At 44.3% G+C, this 17,522-nt stretch overlaps 2 protein-coding genes across 4 annotated transcripts in view; both read left to right on the forward strand.

Annotated features, from left to right (window-relative positions):
* The first annotated feature begins 677 nt into the window (after positions 1–677).
* LOC115461860 (serine/threonine-protein kinase 32A-like) lies at positions 678–10,152 on the forward strand. The gene is made up of 3 exons (XM_030191920.1): positions 678–876; positions 3,904–4,306; positions 10,071–10,152. The coding sequence occupies exons 1-3, from the start codon at positions 678–680 to the stop codon at positions 10,150–10,152; spliced, it is 684 nt and encodes a 227-aa protein (XP_030047780.1).
* Positions 10,153–10,297: 145 nt separating this feature from the next.
* The window catches only part of RAI14 (retinoic acid induced 14), a 266,149-nt gene continuing 258,924 nt past the window's right edge, over positions 10,298–17,522 (forward strand). For 2 of the 3 annotated variants that reach the window (XM_030193015.1, XM_030193019.1), the window contains exon 1: positions 11,521–11,611. The gene's annotated coding sequence lies outside the window, so the exon portion shown is untranslated. Of the gene's footprint in view, positions 10,432–11,520; positions 11,612–17,522 lie in introns of those variants that run through there. The other variant, XM_030193017.1, reaches the window with a different exon arrangement.

Consider the following 17,522-nt stretch of genomic DNA (forward strand, 5'->3'; position numbering starts at 1 on the left):
GGTCAGTGGATTTTAAAGTCACTTACTAGGAATAAGGGTACAAACAATAGGAGGTATGAGGAGTAAATATCATAGAAAGTTTGAAGAAAAGTAAGAGTTACTGGGGCTGGTTGATGGACTAAAAATAGGCTAAAAGGAGTAGTAGTGCTTAAACTAAGAAACAAGAGCTCAACGGATGAGAGACACACAGTAGACAATGTGCTAATCAGAGATGGGATTTGTAGATAACAGCTAGGCCTCCATCCCTTTTGCGAGATCTGTAGGAATAGAGAAATAAGTATCCTGAGGGTCAACAATGCACAAGATAGGCCAAATCTGAGTCTAAAAGTCAAGATTTTGCCAGGCAAAAGATATCACAACAGGAATGTTCAATCTGAGCATGTATCAGGTATGGTTTAAAGTGAAGGGACCTAACACTGAGGAAGCCATTTATAAATGGGAATGAATTAAAGGTAGGCCTAAGAGAAGAATGAGAAATGCATGGAATAGAGGGGACATGAGAAGAGTGAAGAGTAAGTCTATTTCCCCAAAATACCAGTATCTACTATACAACTCCTGATTGCTGTTACACATGAAGCATGTTACCCAGCAAAGAACTAATGGTCAAGGAAAAGAACATGAGGAGTAACCGCCAGCCAGGAAAAGCTGGGTTAAAATATTGAGGTGCACAAAGGAGCATGACCTGCTCCCTAAGTGCGTATCAGCAGCATGCACCACAGATAAGCAAGCAGTTCTTTATGCTAGAAGAGAACGTCATCACCTCTTGGGATGAGATTAGATGGCACAGCCAAGTGGGACTGTTTATGCAGTTTGTAATGGAAGCCAGGACAAGAGCAAAAGAGGCTGGAGAAAACAAGAGAACACAAAATACATCAGGTGAAACAACATGCAAGAGTGTGCTGTAGATAAGCAAGCAGTTTATGCTGGAAGATAAAGTTGTCACCTCTGGAGGTGGGATTATGCCTGGAATAGACTTCCTGAGCCGGTACGTCAAGCTCCATCTCTGGCCGTCTTCAAATCTAAGCTAAAAGCCCACCTTTTTGATGCTGCTTTTAACTCCTAACCCTTATTCACTTGTTCAAAACCCTTATTTTATCATCCTCACCTTAATATTCCCTTATCTCTTGTTTGTCCTGTTTGTCTGTCCTAATTAGATTGTAAGTTCTGTCGAGCAGGGACTGTCTCTTCATGTTCAAGTGTACAGCGCTGCGTACGTCTAGTAGCGCTATAGAAATGATAAGTAGTACTAGTATTAGAAAGCGGAGCCAGGTGAGGCCACTTTTGCAGTTGGAAACAGGGAAACAAGAGAGCCCGGAGAAAACAAGAGAACATCAGGTGAAAAAACATTCAAACATACATTATATTGAACAATATATTGTTATTTATATTACACTGGCTAACTCTATAATCAAGGATCCAGTTTAAAATCCTTCTCCTTATTCACAAGGCACTACAGCATGACTCTGCTCATTATTTATCATCTGTGTTTAAAATCTATTATTATTATTAGCATTTGTACAGCACTACCAGACACATGCAGCGCTGAACACATGACACAAAGAGACAGTCCTGTTGATCTTTATGATCTGAGAGGGAACAATTTCTCTCTATTCCTTCTATGAGAATGATACAGCTTGAGGAAACTAGAAACAGCACTTTCTCAATTACAGGATCCAGGGAGTCTGTTGGGGGCTGAGCCTGAAAGTGAATGAGGCAATACTGCCAAACCTAGAAGTATTATGCCGGTGCGTATGTGTGTATGAGACCACAGTTCATGCCAGGTTCCATGAATATACATTGGAGTGCAGAGCCATAGAGTAGAAGAGTGTTCTGATTAGTGCATGTTATGAGCAGCAGGTCAGTGCAGGAACAACATTGGAGACCCTGGCCAGGTATGGGTTAATTGGGAAGGAACATTGTTTTGGGTTTGTGCTGTTCAAGAGGGGAGCTCACAGTTGACAGACAAGTGGTATCTAAGCAGGCTCACACTGCCTTAAGCCCCCAGCAGGAGTGGGAGAATTCTAAACTGTCAACATGTGACAGTTTGACAGTTGGTAGGGATCATATGAAAAAAGAGAATGAGTGTTGTGTTGTCAGAGGATAAAATATAATTTAAAATAAACTCAAGATGTCAAAAAAACATATAGTGAGTGTAGTAAAGAGGAAAATCTTGGCTAGGATTTTCTGGGAAAGCTAAAATGGATGGTGGAGTGTGACTGAGGCACCAAATGAGAGAGCTCTCACAATATTAAGGCTCTGTGTGCTTGATATAATTTTTTAATGAAAAATCAATTGAATTAATATATTAAGGGCCCTGTTTACTAAGGTGTGCTAGCGTTTTTAGCACATGCTAACTGTGTAGACGCCCAAAAGAATATTATGAGAATCTACACAATTAGTGCACGCTAAGAATTAGTGCATGCTAAAAACGCTAGTGTGCCTCTAGCGCAGCTTAGTAAACAGGGCCCATAATGTTTAAAATTATATATTTTAAAAGAAACTACTGAAAACAGTGGATCCTTCTTCAGAATTGAATTAGTTTTCAAAGGTGATGATGCAGAAGAACTGAAAGAAATCTCAGTGAACCTGGAAGATAAACTGAGCCAAATTGACAAATTAAAGAGTAGTAGATCACCTGGACCAGATGGCATACATCCAAGGGTATTCAAAGAGTGGCCTAGTGGTTAGGGTGGTGGACTTTGGTCCTGGGGAACTGAGGACCTGAGTTCAATTCCCACTTCAGGCACAGGCAGCTCCTTGTGACTCTGGGCAAGTCACTTAACCCTCCATTGCCCCATGTAAGCCGTATTGAGCCTGCCATGAGTGGGAAAGCGTGGGGTACAAATATAACAAAAAAAAAAGAACTCAAGCATGAAACTGCTGATCTGCTGTTAGTAATATGTAACCTGTCATTAAAATCGTCCGTAGTACCTGAAGATTGGAAGGTGGCCAATGTGACACCAATTTTTAAAAAGGGTTCTAGGGGTGATCTAGGAAATTATAGACCAGTAAACCTGGCATCAGTGCTGGGCAAAATAGTGGAAACTATTATAAAGAATAAAATGACAGAACACGTAGACAAACATGATTTAATGGGCAAGAGACAGCATGGGTTCAGCTGAGGGAAGTCTTGCCTCACCAACTTGCTTCATTTCTTTAAAGGCATGAATAAACATAGTAACATAGTAAATGACAGTAGATAAAGACCTGTGCGGTCCATCCAGTCTGCCCAACAAGATAAACTCATTTCACATGGTATGTGATACTTTATACCTGAGTTTGATTTGTCCTTACCATTCTCAGGGCTGGATAAAGGTGAGCTGGTTGATGTAATGTATCTCGATTTTCAGAAAGCTTTTGATAAAGTTCCTCATGAGAGACTCCTGAAAAAAATTAAAGAGTCATGGGATAGGAGGCAAGGTTCTGGTATGGATTAGGAATTGGTTATTGGACAGAAAACAGAGGAGGGGTTAAATGGTCATTTCTCTCAATGGAGGAAGGTGAACAGTGGAGTGCCACAGGGATCTGTACTGGGACTGGTTCTATTTAACATATTTATAAATGATATGGAAATCGGAACGACAAGTGACACAAAATTGTTCAAGGTTGTTAAAACACCTGCAGACTGTGAAATATTGCAGAAAGAACTTAGGAAACTGGAAGACTGGGCATCCAAATGGCAGATGAAATTTAATGTGGACATATGCAATGTGATGTACATTGGAAAGAATAATCCGAATCATAGTTACCCGATGCTAGGGTCTACCTTGGGGGGTCAGCATTCAAGAAAAAGATCTAGGTGTCATTGTAGATAATACGCTGAAATCTTCTGCTCAGTGTGCGACAGCGGCCAAACAAGCAAACAGGATGCTAAGAATTATTAGGAAAGGGATGGTGAATAAGACTCTGTCAACTTCAACCATTTTGAGATTTTGCGAGCCATTGGTAAAGGCAGTTTTGGGAAGGTCTGCATCGTGCAGAAGGACACGAAGAAGATGTACACCATGAAATACATGAACAAACAGAAGTGCGTGGAGCGGAACGAAGTGCGGAACATTTTCAAAGAGCTTCACATCCTGCAGGGCCTCGAGCACCCTTTTCTGGTCAATCTGTGGTATTCATTCCAGGATGAGGAGGACATGTTCATGGTGGTGGACCTGCTGCTTGGATGGGATCTCCGTTATCATCTCCAGCAGAACATGTGTTTCAGTGAGGACTCGGTGAAGCTCTTCATTTGTGAACTGGCACTGGCCCTGGATTATCTCAAGAGCCAGAGCATCTTACACAGACTTCCCGAGCCTGTACATCTAGCCCCGTCTTTGGCCGTCTTCAAGTCCAAACTCAAAACCCATCTCTTTACCACTGCTTTTGACTCCTAACTCACTTGCCCTGTCCTTTTATCCTCACCTCTTTATTCCCTTACCCTTAATTATTCTGTCTGTTACCTGTCTTATCTAGATTGTAAGCTCTTTGAGCAGGGACTGTCTTTTTTTTGTCTATGGCGTACAGCGCTGCGTATGCCTTGTAGCGCTATAGAAATGATAAGTAGTAGTAGTAGTAAGACTGAAAATACTATAATGCCTTTGTATCGCTCCATGGTGTATTTGCACCTTGAGTATTGCATTCAGTTCTGGTCGCCATATCTCAAAAATGATATAGCGGAATTAGAAAAGGTTCAAAGAAGAGCGACCAAAATGATAAAGGGGATGGAACTCCTCTCATATGAGGAAAGGCTAAAGAGGTTAGCGCTTGTCAGCTTTGAAAAGAGACGGATGAGGGGAGATATGACTGAGGTCTGTAAAATTCTGAGTGGTGTAGAACGAATAGAAGTAAATTGATTTTATACTTGTTCCAAAAGTACAAAGACTAGGGGACACTCGAGGAAGTTACATGGAAATACTTTTAAAACAAAAAAAAAAAAGGAAATATTTTTTTCACTCAAAAATAGTTAAGCTCTGGAACTCTTTGCCGGAGGATGTGGTTAGTGTATCTGGGTTTAAAAAAGGTTTGGACAAATTCATGGAGGAAAAGTCCATAGTCTGCTATTGAAACAGATATGGGAAACAACTGCTTGCCCTGGGATTTGTAGTATGGAGTGATGCCACAATTTGGGTTTCTACCAGGTACTTGTGACCTGGCTTTGGCCACTGTTTGGAAAACAGGATACTGGGCTAGATGGACCATTGGTCTGACCCAGTATGGCTACTCTTATGTTCTTAGGTGTATTTTCAAAGTACTTAGACTTAAAAAGTTCCATAGTAATGTATGTAAGTCAAGGTCTTCTTTTATCAAGCCATGCTAGATGTTCCTGCGTGACAATGCCAATGGAACCCATTCAAAGTGAATGGGCTTTGTCAGCAATACTGCACCGGGAGCTGCTAGCGTGGCTTGATAAAAGAGGCCGTAAGTGCTTTGAAAATGAGCCCCATAATATTCCATCATTCTGTGGTACAAACAAAGTGGTTTATGTGGAGGGGCATAATCGAAAGAGACATCCAAGTTTTGCTGAGGACGTCCTCGCAAAACGTCCCGGTGGAGGGGCGGGGAAACCCATATTATCAAAACAAGATGGACATTCATCTTTCATTTCAGTAATATGGTCGGGGATGCCCAAATCTTGAAATTTAGATCATCCTTAGAAATGGTCATCCCTAGAAGCAGGGTGGTGAATGTATCAGCCAGGCAGGCAGCAGGCAAGAGAGTGATCCAGATATAGGCAAAGTCAATAGGCAGGCAGCAAGCAGGGGAGTAATCCAGGAACAGGCAATGTCAACAGGCAGGCATCTGGCATGGGAGTAATCCAGGTACAGGCAATGTCAATAGGCAAACAACAGACAAGAAAGTAATCCAGGCACAGGTAAAGTCAATAGGCAGGCAGCGGGTCAAGAGAGTAATCCAGGTACAGGCATAGTAAGTAGGCAGGCAGTAGGGTAAGAGAGTAATCTAGGTATAGGCAAAGTCAGTAGGCAGGCAGCAGGTCAAGAGAATAATCCAGGTGCAGGCAAAGTCAGTAGGCAGGCAGCAGGTCAAGAGAGTAATCCAGGTACAGGCAGTCAGTAACAAGGGACAAAGTAGAGAAGAAGCAAACTACTCAGCAAGTAACACCTACCAAAGTAGAAGCTGAAGCACAGAGTCCAGGAAGAGCTCAGCTGATAAAGTGCTGGCGTCTGACATCAGCAGGGACCAGCAGGGAGAAGGAGCACAGCCATAGGACAAGAGCAGGGGAAGGAGAAACCGGAAGACCAATAGGAGAGAAGCAAAGGAAGAGAGGGAGCTGACAGGTGCATGGAAGCAAAGCAATCAAGGAGCCTGCAGCCAGAGAAGAACTACACACACATGGCTCAGGGCTGTGCCAGTCAAGTGTGTGTGTCGAAAGGACCCCGCGCAGCCCAAAGATGCCGCTTGCATTGAGGTAGGGGACATGACACATAGATCTGGTGCCTATGAAGAGGGACATTAAAAAAAAAAAGAGCATCAGTCAGCTTCCTAATTCCTGGTGGTGTAGTGGCCACCCTTTCTACTCCCCAGTCTGTAATCCAATTTGACCCCCTCTCTGCCCTGACTTCCAAAAATAATCCCTGGTAGTATAGCAGCCCCAACCTCCCCTCCTGCCCCAATGTAAAAAAAAAAAAATCCCTGGTGTCTAGTAACACCCTCCATCTCCAAATCCTCCGCTAAAGTCCCCCTGACCCCCTTAGAACAGGAGTGAAGCCCACTCACTCCCACCTCTGGTGCTGCCATCTTTGGAAATGGTGGCATCTGACCCCAGGTGATGCCTCCTGGGATGATTTATTTGGTAGACTGGCCCTGCCCAGTTCATCGGGTCAGCCACTGTCAGTTCCCAACATGGTGGTGATAGAGGCAAAAGCAAGTGGGCACTGCTCCTGCCTCTTATAATGTATGCTCTGGGGGAAGGGGGTCTGGGATCAGGGGATGGGTCTGTGGTCAGGGGGATGCTGCTAGATACCAGGGATTTTTGTTTTAAGTTAGGAGTTAAGAGAGAAAGGGCCTCTAGGCTACAAGGGATTTTTTTTTAATTTGGGGCATGGGGTTGGGTAAATGAGAGGGAGGGGGCCACTAGACTACCAGTGATTATTTTAGGAAGACATGGTGGGGGGGGGGGGGGTCAGGTTTTGGGAAGGAAAGGGGCTGCTAGATTACCATGGGTTATTTTGGGGGGAGCTGGGGGGGTGGGGTTGAGTCACAGAGAGAGAGAGAGCTGATACAGGAGGCTCTTCCAAGACAGGAGGTTTGAGTAGCAAAAGCTCTCTATGCTGCCTCAGATCAGATCTGGTGGTAGGTTTCTTTCATTGTATCCACTTCGTAGACATCAGCGCACACCTCTGCATGGCTGCATCATGTTAATTAAAAGGCTCCTTAACATGCATTTTAATATGCTGTCTACTACACAAGTTAACTCCAGCACAGAAACCCTTTCTCAGAGCTTCCAAGTCACCCAGTTCCAAGAGGAAGTTTTTAGGCCAGTCCTAGATTTCTGTCAACCTCTTCCTGATGCATTATGGCACATGCAACACTGATTTAAATAGGTAGAATCAGGAACTTCAAATTCTACATCGCTTTGGAATATAAGTTTAAAACGAGAGCTGGCTAAAAGGTCTCCCTCCTGCAACTGGATAACTTGGCAGCTCTGCCTTTTTCCTTCCAGCAGCCATTAATGAGCACGTAAATTGCTTACTAACTGCACACTACTACTACATCAGCCCTTTAGTGCAGCACAATGGTGTATTTCTCTGGTTCTGTGATGGCCAACAACCTCCCATTCCTTCCCCACATTTATAAGTTTATTACAGAGATCCCAAGTTACCTAACTCCAGACTAGAGATTATTTTTTTTTGGCCACTCCTGGTTTTGAAATGACATCTCAAAGCAGTGTGGGATTTGTAGTGCCTGATCCTGCCCATTGAAGTCAGTACTGCAAGCCCCACAATGTACCAGGATAGGGCCGTGAGAAATCCAGATCTGTCCCAAAATCTTCAACCTGGAACTGGGTAACTTGGCAGCTTTGTAATTAGAACATAAGAACATAAGCACCGCCATACTGGGAAAAGACCAAGGGTCCATCAAGCCCAGCATCCTGTCTCCGACAGTGGCCAATCCAGGCCTCAAGAACCCAGCAAAAACCCAAAAACAAAACAAAAATTTAAATTAATAATGTTCAATGGACTTTTCCTTCAGGAATCTGTCCAAACCCCCTTTAAACTCAACAATGCCAACTGCTGTGTTTAAAGGGGGTTTGGACAGATTCCTGAAGGAAAAGTCCATTGAACATGAGCTGGCCAAAGGACCAAATGGCAGCAATACTGACAGTATGGTGGGATTGTAAAAGCATCTGACTCATTCACTGCACAGTCCTCTTCCAAACCCTACCTCTCATACACAAGCTAGGAGGGGGTGGAACCTGGGAGAAGAATAGGTACTGACTGCCTTACATGCCTTTAAGGAAGGGGAAAGGGGATGGGATTTGAAATACTACCTTTCTGTGGTTACAATCAAAGCAGTTTACATATTATATATTTTTGTAACTGAGGCAAAGGAGCGTTAAGTGACTTGCCCAGAGTCACAAGAAGCTGCAGTGGGAATGAAACCCCCACATGTTCTCAGGCCAACCATTAGGCCACTCCTCCAAACCTTTGCAATTCCTAGCTCCTCCTGCCTGCCTTGCTCTCTGTCAGCTAGAGTTACTAACTGATGCAACTGCATTAATGTGCATTATTTTACTGCAGGTTGCATTTTATGCAATGACAGTTACTAATCACACATGCAAACACTTTACTACTACTACTACTAATCATTTCTATAGCACTAGTAGACATACACAGTGCTGTACACATATGCAGGTACTTTCTCTGTCCCTAAAGGGACTCACAGTCTAAGTTTTTTGTACCTGGGGCAATGGAGGATTAAGTGACTTGCCCAAGGTCACAAGGAGCTGCAGTGAGAACTGAACCCAGTTTGCCAGGATCAAAGTCCACTGCACTAACCATTAGGTTACTCTGCATATTAATAACTCTAGCTGTGAGTTTGTGCAGCTGTATATGGGCAAACATCAGGGCAGGTCTGACCATTAAAGCAACAGCTTCGGAAAGGGGAGAGATACCAAAGAGCAGCTGTAGTGGGTCTTCACAGCCACACAAAGACACAATCTGAGTTACTTTTACCAGCTCTTTACCCATGATTCTGGAACAGGGGCGGTGGTGCTGGGGGAGGGGGGACCCTCCAAGGATCCTAAAAGTTAATGGGAAGAATGCAAGGCTCTAGGCTTGCCTAGGGTGCCTTATACCTTTGCACTGGCCCTGGCAAATACGCGTACATGACTGGACAGATGGGCACAACCTCAACAATAGGCACTCTCATTTTTTTCTGAAGCATGCATAATGAATATTCATTATTCAGGGGCAACCAACCAGCCCCCAAAGCCACACACAGGAGCCAGCTGTGAGGGTGCCATTGGGTGCTGAGCACCCCCAATACTTGAGCAAGCTTCTTAATTGTGTCCAGGGAGGGATAATTTTGAAACGCTGGCACCTATTAAGTCACACTATTTTTTTTTTTATTTGTAGCTTTTGTATCCCACATTTTCCCACCAATTTGCAGGCTCAATGTGGCTTACATTTGCCGTAGGTGCGATTGCCATTTCCGGTTAACAGAATTACAAATGGTATTGCATTAAGGTGTGTGCATACATGGTAAAGAAGAATACATTATGGTATTGCATATAGGTTGCTGAGTGATAGATTGGATTGTAACATATGGTCATCAATTATATCAGGCGATATATGATTTTGCAACAAAGTAATAGTTAAAATTACAAAGTATCCAATAAAAGGAGTATATTTAGTCACTCTCATCTTGGCCCAAACCTTTTACTGGTAAAGTCAAGTAGCCACTCAAAAAAAAAAAAAAAAAAGCAGCCAAGGAGACATACGCTGGAATCCAGCTGCAACCACGGCGACCAGGACTTCTCTTCCTAGCTTACTCACATCTAAGAACAATGCATGCACCCCCCGTAGCAGAGAACTTTTTTGCTTTTACTTGTATTTGTCCTACAGGGCAGCCAGCAGCCGGAGCCCAAAGACAATACCCCGTTTGGAAGAATTCCAGAAGCGGGACAAAAGGAAAGCAGAAGTGTAATAGGTACCAGCAGAGCAGCCGGCTGACGTAATGTCCCGGCTTCAGCCTCCAGCGGCTGGCTGACTGGCTGTGTGGAATTGGAGTGAGTGCTGTGCCTGTGCTAGTGGACGGCGCGCGCGCTGCCCATTTGGAAAAGAGGCTCATAGACGCGTGTGCACGGGCTCCGGCAAGGAAAAACTTTCTGTCGAAATAGTTTCTCTTTCTGCTCCTGTCATATGCGATCAGGCGCTGTAACCACTTCTCGGAGCTCGTTTGCTGCCAGGAAGAGGCTTGTATGGGGTAAAGGGTTTCTATTTTTTTTTAATGTTGTTTTGCTTTCAGACATTGGTGATTTTCAGTAATGAAATGTTATGTTGGTCTATCCTTTGTTTGCCGATAGCTGCTAATCATATTCAGGGCATTCACCGGGCAATGTGTCGGGATATTGTGTGGGTATGCGTGTCTGCCTGTGTGTGTGTGTGTGTGAGGGCGAGAGAAAAGGGCAGGAAAAGTCCTGCAAGTATTAGAAGTATAAGTGGAAATAAAAAGGGGGGAGGGGGACAATATTAGCAGGGATCAAGAAAAGGGTCCGGGGAATTTGGGAAATGAATAAGAAAAGGCGAGGTCGTGGAAAGCGCCGGCTGCTGCGAATCCGGGAAGATCCCGAGGATCCCGCTGTATCCGTTTTTTACCTTTTGCCAAAAGTTTAGCGTGAAAGGGGAGACCGAAGAAAATGTGATTCCAAACTTTCCGCTGCCCCTTGCTGATGTGTTTTTGTTATGGGTTATGGTCTTGTCAGCATGCACAAAAGACCAGACTTTAAAAAAAAAATCCAAGAAGACATTGCGAACCCATTTATCTCTAGGAGAGGGTAAAAGTCTCGGAATTCCTTTCATCAAAAAAGAGCCCTTTCAGGGCATTACAATGGGCGATTAAGACTTCATCCCACCCTCGCCTCCCCCTCCTCAGCAATTTTGTTGTTAACATACCTATGGGCCTGGATTTATTTATTTTATTTATGTATGTATTTGCTTCCCCAGAACTGGAAATCCTTGTAAATCTCAGATTTGAGAGTACAGAATGTCTTTGTCAGTCTTTTTTGAATGGTTGAGTGTAGCCACGCCGTCCCCTTGGTAGATTCAATCTGTCTTTCCACCACCCACAGGTCAGCGGAACCAAATTCTGCCGGGGAGGGGGAGTGCGGTGAGAGCTGCTCTTTCCCCCTATAGTTCACCTCCACCCCCCCCCCCCCCTTATTCGGGGCAGGGTTTGTTCAGCCATTTCATAGTTTGTCCTTTTCCCCTCCCACTCCTCCTCTGTTCTCCCCTGTCCGCAGCTGGTCCCTCCCTCTTCTTCCTACTAGTAGAGAGAGAGAGAGAGAGGGGAGTGTGTAGCAAACTCTCCTCCCGTCCAGGAAGCTGAGCTGCTCTTCCATGCCTGCCGGCTTGAGAAAAGGGGAAAGACTAGCCGCCAGGCTGAGGTAAGCTTCAGTTTGTCATGCACTCAGCTTTATCATTCTGGCGTGTTACGTTGGGAAGACCGCAGAGGGTGGTAGTTTTCTGTTTTTTTCTCTACTCACTCTATCCCTCAGTACTCCTCTGTGGTTAAACCACTTTAATAGCCACTCTCAGGTGACTGTATTTCTTTTGGTATGATGACGTTGATATGAGACTCCCCCATTTCCTGCAACCTTTAAGTAGTCTGTGGAGTTCTTGTTGCATTTGATTTTCTGTCTGGGTCTGCCCCCTGTTCTACACTTCATTTCTCCCTGACAGAGAGGGTTAAATGACTCTGGTCATTTTTGGCTTTTTTTTTTCCTTTGGCCTTTATAGCCCTTCCCCTTTGTATTACAGACAGAGTTCAAGATGTGGAGTTCGACTTTTGTGTATGAAGTATCTATTAAACTCTGTCTGCCGACTGCCTCCCCAAACAGGATTCCCAGGGAGGGCTTTATATTTAAGGTGAAAAGTACTTGGCTTGAGCTTGAGAGGCCTTTGCTTTTCTTGGCCACCTCATAGTTCGAGTCCCCCCCCCCCCCCCCCCCACCCTTTTCCAGAGCACAAGCTTCCTCCTCACTATGGCACATCTGTGGAAAAAGCTCAGTGAAACCCCTTGCCTATCTTCTAGACTGAATGAATAAGCAGCCTATAAAGTAAGGGAGTGCACTCTGCACCCCTCCTCCCCAAAATGTTTATCTCCTTTTTTTCTATTTGGATTTAGCTTACAGTACACCTTTTTCAATAGTAGTGCAAGTTGAGTTGCATCCAGGTACAACAGGTATTTGCTTGTTCCCAGAAGGCTGACAATCTTAGGGGCCCTTTTAAGAAGTGGCGGTAACCACTAATGCTTGCTTAGTGCACACCAAAATGCACTATTGCTGGACGCGCTCAGGCATCCTGCGGTATATCTGGAATCAGTGCATGCCAATCCCATGCTAAGAATCTTTTTTATGTGGGAGCAGAGAGTAAGTGTGGCCTGCTAATTGGCACATTGCCACATGCTGCAGATAGCGTGGGAGCTTTTACTGGCTATAAATAGGTGCTGATAAGGGCTCCTGTGCTAATGGCTGCTTGCTAATTGGGAAACTAGCACGTAGCTGTTAATGGAAAAAAAAATGAAATTGCAGCCATTTTACCACCATGCTAAAAGGGAAATCCACATACTAAAAATAGAGCAGGCCACTTTTTAGCGTGGCTTAATAAAAGGACCCCTAAGTTTGTACCTGAGGCAAAGGAGAGTTAAGTGACTTGCTCAAGATCACAAAGAGCAGCAGCGGGATTTGAACTGGGTTTCCCTAGTTGACAGTTCAATGCTCTAACCACTAAGCTACTCTAATAATAATAATAATAATAATAAGGCTCTTATATCCCACTAAATTAGCAGTTCAATGCAAATAAAAGATAAACATGAACAATAATAACAATAACAAATTAAATCAAAAAGTGTTTTAAAAAAAGATACAGTTTCAGATTTTTATGAAAACTGTAATATGAAGGGGAAGCACATATATGTGGTAAAGAAAGCCAGGTATGGACCAGCGGATAGCAAAATGAATCCTCTGATATTTCCTTAAATCTCATGACAGAGAAGGATGGATAGAACAGAAGATAAGGATCTCTGTTTAGAAATTCAATTATTAGTAGGGAACGAAAGCAGACCAATAAGATGCTCTGGATTGGTACCTTTGAACATCTTAAAGACCAAGCAAGCTAGTTTAAAGAGAATACAGACTTGAACTGGGAGCCAGTGAAAAGTGATCAACAAGGGGGTTAGGCTATCAACATTTTTCAACTCTGCTGGTTGTCACCGATGTTTTTGAGTTAAGGTCTTTCATTTTCCAGAACTGCCTGCCAGGATGGTAGGTAGAAATAGCAGTGGGGTACAAATTGTCCCACTGTAGTCACAAGGCCTGAAGTCTCCTGCCCTCCCCCCCCCCCTCCCCTCAACCCCAGGAGCACTTGGAGATGCCTCTGTTCCCTTTCCTCCCACCACCATGAACACTTGTCAAAACCACTCAGCTTCCTAACCAGGGCAACTCCACAGAGAGGTGGGACGGGGGGACGGGATGCTGTGCTGAGGTATGGGAGGGGGCCTTTTTCCCCAGCCAAAATGTGATGTCCACCACCCCAAGGATAAGATAGCAAGTATAATGAATGAGAACGTTGCTCCTCTTCCCACATCTAATCAAGGTTCATGATCTACCCTACCTCCATTTTACACCATAGGGGCTGGGACCTTGCTGCCCCCTGAAAAGTGGGTATGGGGGGGGGGGGAGGATTTACCTCTGAAACCAAGCACATGTTCCCCTCTCCCCTCTCCTATTACCAAGCAAGTGATGGGGCCTACTGTTTCCTCCCAGTGCTCCTCAAGATGAAAGGGGCAAAACATCCCTCCCCCCCTAGTGTGCCACCCTGTCTTCCAGATGCCATGCTTCTTCAATGCCTGTGCAACCTAGGGACATTAATATCTGTTTCAGCTTTTTCCCTGGGCAACCTGCCTAGAGATCTGTGGCATATGACATCCTGTAGGCTTGGGACAGATTAAGGGAAGCTACATATCTTTTGCCAGAAGGAGCTTCTAAGTATTGTATTCCACAGAGGAAAAGCATTGTTTTCAGTGTTGCCACCCTGCACGTATTCATAGAAAATGTCCAGATAAGTTCCATCAGGCTCTATTGCACTGACAGTTCCTGGAGCTTACTGGACTAACCACTCCTGGTTGTATCACAGCATCCCTGTTCCTGATTGGAAGAGAGATCTGGCATCCCTTCTACCACTGCCACAAGTTCTACCATCTTCAGTCTCTCCAGTACCACCATCAAAGCACTGAGGGATATGGAGCCCCAGCTCAGAAGCAAACAAAGGGGCCAGAAGGCCCTACTAAAGATAGTGGTGGTACTCCCCCTTTCTCTGCCTGTGCCAACACCTTGAGGGAGAAAGCTGTTGTCATCATCAGTCAACATGAGGTAGCCACAGGGATGGGAGTGACACAGCTGTTCTGCCATCACCTCTTTCTCCCTTCCCCCAGCAAGCCCTCCTGAGACACCCACTGCCTTTGAAGAGGCATGAGTGCAACCTCTTCCTGGTTTTATTGACCAATGACCCCCTCCACTGCTCTCCTCCCACCACTGATCCATCTCCTGCCATTTTTGGCAAGTGGGTTGATCCAGGATGATCCTGCCTTGAGCCAAGAAGAAAGGAATGAGAAAGGGAGCCCAAGCTGGCTCCTGGGGAAATTAGAGGACTGGCTAGGCCTGTCCTCACCCCAGAGCCTTTGAAATGACTGTTCTTGTGGGGGGGGGGGGGGGCACTTTGAGGTGGCCTCCTTCCTTCCCCAGTCTTTACATAGGATCCTCAGTCCCCCATAAAATGCTTGAGGAGGAATTTGATAGGGTCCTCTTAACATCTGAGGGACCCCTATAGCTATGGGGAATAAAGGATCTACCTTATCAGGATTCCTCACCATCCCTTGTTCCAGAAGTAAAGGAGGGAGTGCTTATTGAGGATTCGGAGATCGATATAACTTCCCTACCCCCTCCCCACACACAGTCAATATTGGTAATGGGGTAGATCCAGCCTTCCCCTGGTCTTCAGGGAATGTAGGACCCCTACCTGGTTCCCATCTAGCTGCAGAGGTCTTTGTCCTGGGTTGGGCACTGAGGAGGGAGGAATTGGTCCTATTCTCCCTAGATCACAGCCCATGAGGTGGAAATGGGACTTATATACCGCCTTTCTGTGGTTTTTCCCAACTACATTCAAAGCAGTTTACATATTATATACAGGTACTTATTTGTACCTGGGAAAATGGAGGGTTAAGTGACTTGCGCAGAGTCACAAGAAGCTGCAGTGGGAATCGAACCCAGTTCCCCAGGATCAGAGTCCGCTGCACTAACCACTAGGCTACGCAGAATGCTAAATAGTAGTAGTAGGAGGAAAGAGTGAGAGAGAGAGAGGTCGAGTGCCAGAAATGGTATTCAAAGCTGACAAGTCGGAGAAACTGAATGAAATCTCTATAAACCTGGAGTATGTAATAGCTCAATTTGACAAATTAAAGAGTAGCAAATCTCCTGGACAGGGTGGTGTTCATCCCCGAGTACTGATAGAATTGAAAAATGAACTTGCGGAACTATTGTTAGTAATATGCAATTTGTCTTTAAAATCAAGCATGGTAACGGAAGATTGGAGAGTGGCCAATGTCATGCCGATTTAAAAAAAAAAAGGTTTCAGAGGAGGTCCGGGAAACTATAAACCGGTGAGTCTGACATCAGTGTTGGGCAAAATGGTAGAGACTACTATAAATTACAAAGCATATTCAAAAGCATGGATTAATGAGAGAAAGCCAACATGGATTTTGTGAAGGGAAATCTTGCCTCATCAATCTACTACATTCCCTTGAAGGGGTGAACAAACATGTGGATAAAGGTGAGCCAGTCGATATTATGTATCTGGATCTTCGAAAGGCATTTGACAAAGTACCTCAGGAAAGACTCTAAGGGAAATTGGAAAGTCATGGGATAGGAGGTAGTGTCCTATTGTGGATTAAAAACTGGTTAAAAGATAGAATACAGAGAGTAGGGTTAAATGGTCAGTGTACTCAATTGAGAAGGGTAGATAGTGGGGCTCCCCAGGGGTCTATGCTGGGACCGCTGCTTTTTAACATTTATAAATTATCTGGAGATGGGAGTAACTAGTGAGGTAATTAAATTTGCTGACGACACAAAGTTTTTCAAAGTTGTTAAATCGCAAGAGAATTGTGAAAAATTACAAGGGGACCTTATAAGACTGGGCATCTAAATGGTAGATGATGTTTAATGTAAGTGCAAAGCAATGCATGTGGGAAAGAAGAATCCGAATTATAGCTATGTAATGCAAGGTTCAAAGAAAGGGATCTAGGCGTCATTGTTGATGATACGTTGAAACTTTCTGCTTAGTGTGTGGTGGCGGCTCAGAAAGCAAATAGAATGTTAGGTATTATTAGTAAATGAATGGAAAACAAAAATGAGGACGTTATAATGCTTTTGTATCGCACCATGGTGCGACCGCACCTCAAATATTGTGTTCAATTCTGATCACCGCATCTTAAAGATATAGTGGAATTAGAAAAGGTACAGAGAAAGGTGACAAAAATGATAAAGGGGATGGGATGACTTCCCTATGAGGAAAGTCTAAAGTGGCTAGGGCTCTTCAGTTTGGAGAAAAGATGGCTGAAGGGAGATATGGTAGAGGTCTATAAAATGAGTGGAGTTGAACGGGTAGATGTGAATTGCTTGTTTGCTCTTTCCAATACTAGGACTAGGGGGCACGCAATGAAGCTAGAAAGTAGTAAATTTTAAAATGAATCTGAGAAAATGTTTCTTCACTCAATGTGTAATTAAACTGTGGAATTTGTTGCCAGAGAATGTAGTAAAAGCAGTAAGCTTACTGGGTTTAAAAAAGGTTTGGACGGGTTCCTAAAGGAAAAGTCCATAGACCATTATTAAAAAATGGACTTGGGGAAAATCCACTGATTATTTCTAGGATAAGAAGCATAAAGTGTATTGTACTTTTTTTTGAGATCTTGCCAGGTACTTGTGACCTGGATTGGCCACTGTTGGAAACAGGATGCAAGGCTTGATGGACCTTTGCTCTGTCCCAGTATGGAAATACTGATGTACTTAAGGCCAGGAAGTTGAGCTCCTTGATATCTCGACCCTCTCTTCCCTCATCTGCGGTTTGCAAACATGTTCCTAGTCATGCTCAAAAGGGCATTTAGGTGGCTTTTCTCCGTGACGGGGAGAGGTTGAAAAAAAAAAAAAAGCCTATGCGGAGGGCAAAACAGTTCAGAGAATCAAGGGGCGGACCCTGAAGAAGCATTACCAACAGTGTAGTCTGAGGCTCTGATTCTGAGCCAAT

The sequence above is a fragment of the Microcaecilia unicolor genome, chromosome 2 (assembly GCF_901765095.1).
Source record: "Microcaecilia unicolor chromosome 2, aMicUni1.1, whole genome shotgun sequence".
Classification (NCBI taxonomy): Eukaryota; Metazoa; Chordata; class Amphibia; order Gymnophiona; family Siphonopidae; genus Microcaecilia; species Microcaecilia unicolor.

Bases quoted from the DNA above. Each gene is read 5' to 3' on its own strand.
- LOC115461860 (XM_030191920.1), top strand. From the start codon at position 678: ATGACCTGCTCCCTAAGTGCGTATCAGCAGCATGCACCACAGATAAGC. The intron at 877-3,903 runs GTGAAACAACAT...ATGGTGAATAAG, and splicing joins GAGAACACAAAATACATCAG to ACTCTGTCAACTTCAACCAT. The intron at 4,307-10,070 runs TCTAGCCCCGTC...TTTGTCCTACAG, and splicing joins AGACTTCCCGAGCCTGTACA to GGCAGCCAGCAGCCGGAGCC.